At 40.4% G+C, this 8696-nt stretch overlaps 1 protein-coding gene across 1 annotated transcript; it reads left to right on the top strand.

Moving 5' to 3' along the window:
- The first annotated feature begins 31 nt into the window (after positions 1-31).
- Positions 32-8082, top strand: CCT5 (chaperonin containing TCP1 subunit 5). The gene is made up of 11 exons (XM_039548677.1): positions 32-198; positions 1108-1168; positions 1262-1426; positions 1907-2105; positions 2859-3051; positions 3951-4100; positions 4428-4547; positions 4951-5136; positions 6151-6288; positions 6665-6845; positions 7798-8082. The coding sequence occupies exons 1-11, from the start codon at positions 94-96 to the stop codon at positions 7923-7925; spliced, it is 1626 nt and encodes a 541-aa protein (XP_039404611.1). The 5' UTR covers positions 32-93; the 3' UTR covers positions 7926-8082.
- Positions 8083-8696: the final 614 nt, after the last annotated feature.

Genomic DNA, 8696 nt, shown 5'->3' with positions numbered 1-8696 from the left:
CGCAGGCGCGGGGCGCTGCGCGGAGTCGCGGCGGGCGCGGCGGCTTCCGGGCGGAGCGCGCGAGCGGCGGCGGTCGGAGCGGGAGTCGCAGCCATGTCGGCCATGGGGACTCTGGCGTTTGACGAGTATGGGCGGCCCTTCCTCATCCTCAAGGACCAGGAGCGCAAGACGCGCCTCATGGGGTTGGAGGCGCTCAAGGTGAGCGAGCGGGGCGGCCGCCGGGGCCGCCCGCGGGCCCGCGCTGGTTGGGCCGCGCCGCGCCATGCTGTGCAGAGCCATGCTGCCGCGAGGGGCGGGAGGATGCAGCCCCTGGGGCGAGGCGCTGCCGCGCTCATCGCCAGCCCCGCCCGAAGCGCAGGGCGGATGGAGCCTGGTCTGGGCCTGTAAGCATGGGAGAGATGGAGGAAGAGAGAAGACATCGCCCCTGGTGCTGGGAATCGGCGGCACGGCGTCCGTGGGGTCTCCGTGCCGCAGATCCGCCCCGGGGTTTTGGGGCAGTCACCCCCGTGGGTGCAGCGCGCTTCTCCCCGTGGCTCCTGCCCAGGTCCCCGCTGCCCCCTCCCTTAGACCGCCGCCTGAACCTTGGCCGCCGAAGGAAGGCCGGGGCTGACTGCGGGTGATACAAATTCCGACGGAAGAATAGAGCAGACACTGGAACAGAGAGGTTGTGGGTGCTCCATCCCTGGCAGCGTTCAAGGGAGGGTTGAATGGGGCACTGAACAACCTGGTCTAGTGAAAGGTGTTCCTGCCCCTGACAGGGGGTGGGACCTGGAAGATCTCCAAGGTCCCTTCCAACGCAAACCATTTTGTGATGATTCTGTGATGGGTGAAATTGCACTGCCTTCTCTTTTTAGTATTGCCAGCTCTTAGTAATGCTCTGAGCATTAGGGCTGTCATTTGGCTGTTCTCCTTTCGAATGCTTTATCACAGCCAGCACAAGCAATACAAGAAAAGGCATAGGAAATGTTTCTGTCATAAACCCAGTCATAGTTGTCAGTTGAATTACAGCATTTGCACTACTCACTGTGTCTTTCATAGCTTAATGTTGTGATTTCAGAATACATGATAATGATTTAACTTCTGTCTTTATTCTCCTTTGTTGTACAGTCTCACATAATGGCAGCAAAGGCTGTAGCAAGTACTCTGAGAACGTCCCTTGGGCCTAATGGTAATAATGAAAAACTTCTAATGGTTCTCTCTTAGTAGTTATTGGGGGGGATTTTCTAGACTTTCCTTCATCCTTTCAACATACGTTTTTTAGGCTTGGATAAAATGATGGTGGACAAGGATGGTGAGGTGACTGTGACAAATGATGGTGCTACCATCCTGAATATGATGGATGTGGACCACCAGATAGCCAAACTTATGGTGGAGCTGGCTAAATCTCAAGATGATGAGATTGGGGATGGAACTACTGGAGTCGTTGGTAAGAAAGTCTTTTAAATTTAACTGTGCTTTTCCAGTGTTAAAATCAAGGTGCTTCAGCTATTTTAAGAAACGTCTTGAGAAGTTCTTCTTTAGAGTATTTATTGTTGCAGTATTCCTGTGAGTTCTTGTATTAGAAGTCTTCTAATTAGAAAGAAATTTTTGTGTCCATTTTAAGTATGGTTATATTTTAAAGTAGTGCTGAGAGCCCTTTTTATACCCTCAAAATTCTTCTGCATAATTTTCTTCTGTAATCTACTTGTCCTGCCTTGGTGCCTGTGCTTTATTTTGGTCTTAACATAATGTGGTTTTTTCTCCTAAGCATAGCAAGTAGGGGTTTTCTTGGACTCATTTTGTTATTTAGGAAACCTTGAACTCTTAAAATACTGCAGAAAAAATCAGAAAGTGTACTTTTTAATCTGTTGATAATGTACTTAAAATTATGCACCAATCAAGAGTAACCTTTAATTTTTTTTTATAGTTCTGGCTGGGGCATTATTGGAACAGGCTGAGCAGTTACTAGACCGAGGCATTCACCCCATCAGAATAGCAGATGGTTATGAGCAGGCAGCACGCATTGCTATTGAGCATCTAGACAAAATCAGTGACAGCTTCCCAGTTGATCCACAGAACATTGAGCCTCTGATCCAGACAGCGAAGACAACTCTGGGCTCTAAAGTGTGAGTCATAAAAACAGAGTATTTAACCTTCCGTTGAAAACCCTGTGCGTGGAAAGGAGAAATCCTGGTGTTTTGGTGGATTATTAAATTGTTTGTGTTATTGGATGCTGCTGAAGGCTCTTTTGTGTTTTGTTTTGGCTAATTCCTCAGTGGACTCATGTCTCAGGATAAGAAATTGTGTCTCTAAAGGGTCAATTCCATGAAGTTAAACAGCTGCAGCATCAATTTCATTCTAACCTGTTAGTTCCAGGTTTCTGCATCATAGCAGGTTCCAAAAGTAATATAAGTCTGTTAAAAATAATTATGTGTCATTTTTTGTTGTCTTTTTTCCCCGCTAAAAAAATTTTAACTTAGGATGGTTCCTTAAGTTCATTTTCCTTTATGGGTTCTGTGTGTAATTCATAAATTCAGACATTAGAAGGGCTTCCTTTGCAGAGCTGTCTTAAGAGTGGTTTCTGTTTCTTGAATGTTCTGTAGTAGTTAGTTCTCCTGACTTGTTCCAAATCTGTATTGAGACTATGTTCACAAAGGCTCCTCACACTAACCATATTGTGTGTTCTGTTTTCTGCGATAGCCAGCACCTTCTATTTCTGTAAACAAACAAGCAGGGCCTCCTCTTTTAGTGTAGTGTGCAAAAGTTGATTGCTATAGTGATACTTTCTGCTGTTTGAGATTGATTGATTGATAAAATCACCTTTTTCTTCCAAATTGGGGAAATGGAGTGCAACTTGATTGTATTTTTTTCAAACCTAGAGTGAACCGCTGTCACAGGCAAATGGCAGAGATTGCCGTCAACGCCGTACTGACAGTAGCAGACATGGAACGTAAAGATGTTGATTTTGAGCTGATCAAAGTGCAAGGCAAAGTGGGTGGTAGACTGGAAGATACTCAGTTGGTTAAAGGAGTGATTGTGGATAAAGATTTCAGTCATCCACAGATGCCTAAAGTAAGTGATGTCCTTGTGTGCATTTCTTGTGTGTAACGGCTTAAATAAGAATTTTTAGTCTACCTCAGATGTCACCCTCATTTATTAAGTATTTACACCGTCTTGTGGTTTGGCTTGGCTTTTGACCCATGTATCAGCAGAGGAAGGGACAAGGAGCATGACATTTTTCATATTGGAAGAGATCAAGTCAGAATTTACAACAATATTGAGAAATTGTGGTGGAAGGGGGGAATTACTGTATTACTAAGTGAGGACAGGTGCAGGGTTCTATGTTGTGTAGAAATAATTATTCCTCATGTGTGATATGCTTAATATGCTTAGTGCAATGCAATGTCGAGATTCTTAACCTTTATGAATTGCCATGTTGTCCTGTTTGGAACACCCCAGAAGCTGTCCTTGGTTTTATGCTTGGTGTAGGTAAGGTCTCCAAGTCTTTGGGCAGTGTACTTCAAGAAAACTTCTACTGTTATAAAATATTTTTCTAGCAGGTGACACTGTATCCTGTGAAAAGGAAGACAAGTGGAAAGTATCACTCATCTAGTAGTTGAAAGGTTGTTACAAAGATGAGTAGTATTCTCAGTGGTCACAGTGCATAGGCATGGTTTAATTGAAATTGGTTTTGTTTGTGAAACATTAAACCATAAAAACGCATCACTGGTAAAGATCGTTAAGGGCTTAAACAGTGTCTTGGAGCTATGGAATTTGTTCTAAGTGGTTTATAGAGACTATTGACAGAATTATTTTGTTGTAATTAGTTCACTTCAGAATAAGTTAAATGATCTTCACATTTCCTGCTATGCTTGCGTTTATAAAGATATGTCTGTATGTTTTGCAGATACAAGAAAGCTATGTTAATGAGGTCAAAAATCATCTTTCTTTTTTTTTTTTTAATTGCCCAGGAGCTAAAAGATGCTAAAATTGCAATCCTTACTTGTCCATTTGAGCCACCTAAGCCTAAAACCAAACATAAGCTTGATGTCACATCTGTGGATGATTACAAGGCACTGCAGAAATATGAAAAAGAGAAGTTTGAAGAGATGGTGAAGCAGGTAACCTTTAAGATGATATGTGTTTTCTTTGTCTTTCATGGCCTTCAGGAAAAAACAGCATAGTGCATTGATTTATTCCTGTAAATGAGCTGCTAATCCTGGTGGGAAGCAACATACCAAGTGATTGTAATACTATGAATCAAAGTTAAGTTTATGTAAGAAAGAGATGCCAGCTTGGTTTAAAATATATTCTGATCTCTCTGTGTGCCAGAGGTTTCTTCTTGAGAATTGTCTTTTGAGTAAGTTGGGAGAATTAAAACCATGGAGAGTGTTTTTTATTCCTTTGTTAGTTCTGATCAGAAGTTTGATGATTTGTGTTGCTTTCAGATAAAAGACACTGGTGCAAACCTTGCCATTTGCCAGTGGGGTTTTGATGATGAGGCAAATCACTTGCTGCTCCAGAATGAGCTGCCTGCTGTTCGTTGGGTTGGTGGACCTGAAATAGAAGTAAGTAAAACTGGACTTTGTACCAGTTGTCAAAACATTGGTGAAGTAATGGGCTGTACCAGCTAAAAGTTCAGGCTTTCTGGGTAGAACTGCATAATTGTGTACATGGGGTGGGTACTGGAGAAAAATTGTTGGGGATTTTTGAGAAGAACCTACCATGAAGGGGATTATGCTTTATAATTGGAGCATGTGCATATTGCTTAATAAAAGTTGTAGGTGTCTAGGAATGTTTCTGCTTTAGTCCTGACGTTTGCAGAAATAAAACAGTGTCTGAAGTACTTTGAAGCGATGGGAAGATAACCTTTTGGAGCAGGCATTTGACAGATGGTTTTCCACTAGTTTTATGTTCTGAAAACACCATGGAAATACCCTGTTAGAATAACTCGTGGCTGTTTAACTTCAGCTGATCGCCATTGCGACGGGAGGGCGCATTGTGCCTCGCTTCTGCGAGCTCACGGCAGAGAAACTGGGCTTTGCGGGTGTGGTGCGAGAGATCTCCTTCGGAACAACCAAGGACAGAATGCTTCTCATCGAGCAGTGTCAGAACTCCAGAGCTGTGACCATTTTCATTAGAGGAGGAAATAAAATGGTGAGATGCTTGGTTTGTTACATAGTTGCAGAATGTCTAGTTTCTTTGTAAAGCAGATTAGTACACCCTTCTTGATTTTTGTCTACATTTTTTTTAGAGTGTGGGCAAATAAAAATGGGTAAGGCTCATAGGCAGTCAGGACTGTGTGTCAGAAGTAACTTTGTCAGATTTACATCCTATGTTTTTGAATGAAAACTTCTGTTTTCTCTCTGTTAGACCATATAGTTCATAAATACAAAAATAATTTTTCCTGTGGATGCTCTTAATTTTTTTTTCTCATGAGAGGGCCACTTTTATGAGTAAAGACATATTAGCATATTTGAAAGATTTGGTTTTATTGTAGACCTAGTTGTATCACCTCTGATTTAGTCCAGTTAAAATTATTTAAAATAAAAACCCCCAACTAGTGCAAACTGTATATCCCAACACCTTATATCCCCCACTCCCCCAGAACTGAAACCACTTTAAATGCTTATGTATTTAAACTGGGTTTTGGTTGCACTATTAGTGTTAAATTATATTTACTATAGGTCAAGTCTTACTTTAAATGAAAAACCTTGGGAAAAAAAGGGCATACCCTAGTCTGAAAATTTCTTTTAAGAAAGCAGAAATACTGCCTTAAAGGTTAGCGTTTCTGTTTAATCTCCTACATCTCTTGAAGCGGAGAGAGGACAGAAACTGCAGCCTGAAAATAATGTTGGCATTTAAAGTTCAGTGGTTTTTGTCTTGTACATATGCAAGATTGAAAATCTTATCCATGTAAGCTTTTGTTATTTCAAATTATAGATTTAACAAATAACAGTGTATTTTTGTGTATATTTTTATTCCTTCTTTGCCACTGGATGTCTAACATTCTCTATTTTTAAATAGTGTACCATAGCAGTAGTAGAGCTGCATTGGAGCCATAAAAAGATCTTACAGTTTATTTGCAGTTTCCATGTCTGTATTAGGAACTGTATCTTCACAGCCTTCAGATGTGTGTATTGTCCAACACACGCTATTCTGTGCTTCCAGATCATTGAAGAAGCAAAGCGCTCTCTTCACGATGCCTTGTGTGTGATCCGGAATCTCGTTCGTGACAATCGTATTGTGTACGGTGGTGGCGCTGCTGAAATATCTTGTGCCTTGGCAGTCAGTGAGGCAGCAGATAAGGTAAGAAAGGAACAGTTAAAACTTCCTTTAATGTATGAAGGATTAAGCCTGCCTAAAGAGATTCCAGAAGAACTTCAAAGATCTTCCAGAAAGTTCCGTAACATGCGCTTTCTGACATTCCCTGATAACCAGCGTTAAAAGTTATCCTTCCCTTCCCTGTAAAAAGTCATTACCAGTACTTTTTACCTTCTGTGCTAGGAGCAGTTTAATTTTTCTTTAATTTTCAAGTAGTTATCATCCAGAGGTATTCGCTAAGTTATTATAACCCAAATAAAACCTGCATATTGTGTGTATATATTTTATATCTAGCATGAAAATCTGCTTTTACTAGCATTGAAGTTTAATAACTTATGAATTTGAATTTCTTTTCCTCTAGTGCCCATCTTTGGAACAGTATGCTGTGAGAGCTTTTGCAGATGCCCTGGAAGTAATTCCCATGGCCCTCTCGGAGAACAGTGGTATGAATCCAATACAGACGATGACCGAAGTGCGGGCGAGGCAGGTGAAAGAAAATAATCCTGCCCTGGGCATTGACTGTTTGCAGAAAGGAACAAACGGTAAGAAACTGCAACGTGGAGATGGAGGAGCATAAAAGCTTTTCTTTCTCAAAAGCTCAAAACACTCAATGTGGTTTTTTTAAACCTGTGCATCACTTGAATTATTCTAACTCTTGTGCCTTGCCATAATAAATGGGAATGTGCATGGAGAGTACATGCATGTCTTCCAGGAAGAAAATGTATAATTGTTTGAAAACCTCTATTTGGTGTCAAGATTAGTTAAAGATGTTGACTGATACTGTAGTGCTGGAAAGAAGGTTGCTCTTATGATGAGATGAGTAGGCTGTGCTTTAAATACTGCAGTTTTAGTGATCCAGGTTACACTACAGTCCTAGAAACAGTTGTTTTGAGAAACAGCTTGTGAAGAAGCTTTTTGTGGACAAAAGGCTGGAAATATTTGTAGACAATGATATTGACACCAATATGTCTGCATATATAAACCTGGAGCAAATATGTGAAGACTTAAGAAGCCAGTGTATAAAATGTTATTTTCATCTGGATCTACACTTCTCACCTTCTTTCTCTGTTGGTTTTTTTCAGAAAAGAATGTGGTAAACTGTTACTTGTATATTCATTACCCTTCTTTGATTAAATGTTCCTGTTTGATGGCATTTGAACTTTCACTTCTTTAGCATTTGGTCAGCTTTGGGGTGCTTTTAATATATGTTTATGGAAATTTTGCTTTCCACCATTCTGCATTACGTTTTGAAAAGCAGAATCTAGTTGGGAAAAGAGTTGTATCTTAGTGTCCTAGGATCTTTGGTAAGAACCCAGATGTAAAACTCTTGTTTGTACAAATTATGTTTGTAAACCACAATGGCCAAGAGTAGTAATTTCAAAGTGTTCTTTAAAATGATGTGGAATTTAGTATCACTGATTACTAACACTTAAAGGTTAGGTGTTACATCCAGATTTGAGGAGGGTGTCTAATTTTTCTGCTTCCTTTTGGCAGATATGAAGCAGCAGCACGTTATAGAAACCTTGATTGGCAAGAAACAGCAGATTTCTCTGGCAACGCAGGTTGTTAGGATGATCCTGAAGATTGATGATATCCGTAGGCCTGGGGAATCTGAAGAGTGAAGGTTGAAAAGCAGGAAACATTAAGGGGCCACAGCAGTAGCGAAGACGGTAGTATTCTGATGCTTCATCTTCAGCTATTTATTCTGGACACTTTTTGTTTCACATACTGTAATGACTAGTTGCTGGAAATAAAACAATTTAGCACTGGTGATTTCAAGACTTGTTTCAGAAGTATTGTTGTATCTTTTCTTAGACAGGTGTGAGTATTCATAGAAAACACTTCTTGAATGTATAGGGAAAAAAGCATAAATAATGCAGCAGTAAAATGTGATGGATCCTTTTCCATTGTTCCTTATGGGGGAAGCTCATAGAGTCTCATTTTAAGTGGTCTGTCACTCTTCAGTGAAACTAGCAGAAATTACTTCAATTATTTTAACTAAATTTAAGTAAATATTAACTAATTATTTTAGCCTCCAGTAATTCTCATATGTTAAATATATTAAGTATAACATTTCAATCTGAAGATTTAAAGGAACTGTATTTCTTGCTTCCAGTTGCTTCCATTTTTTTCTCTTCTTGTTGCCCTGTTCCTGATTTATGAGGATTAAGGAGAGTTTTTTCCCAGGGTCATACACATTCAGCCAAGTGAGGGTTCTTCCCAAAACTTTGTCTATAATACCACAGGTGAGTGCGCCTACTTAAAAAGTCCCCAGTATGATCTTAGAGTGGTAGAGTAAGATTGATTAGTAAAGTGCCTTGGCTGTGAAACTGTCAGCAAGAAACAAGTGGTAGACCAGAGCTAATGTATGATTTCCTTGAAAGATTTTAAAA

This window comes from Corvus cornix, chromosome 2, assembly GCF_000738735.6.
Source record: "Corvus cornix cornix isolate S_Up_H32 chromosome 2, ASM73873v5, whole genome shotgun sequence".
Lineage (NCBI taxonomy): Eukaryota > Metazoa > Chordata > Aves > Passeriformes > Corvidae > Corvus > Corvus cornix.
Note: the sequence above shows the minus strand (reverse complement) of the source record. Positions and strands in the feature narration are given on the sequence as shown.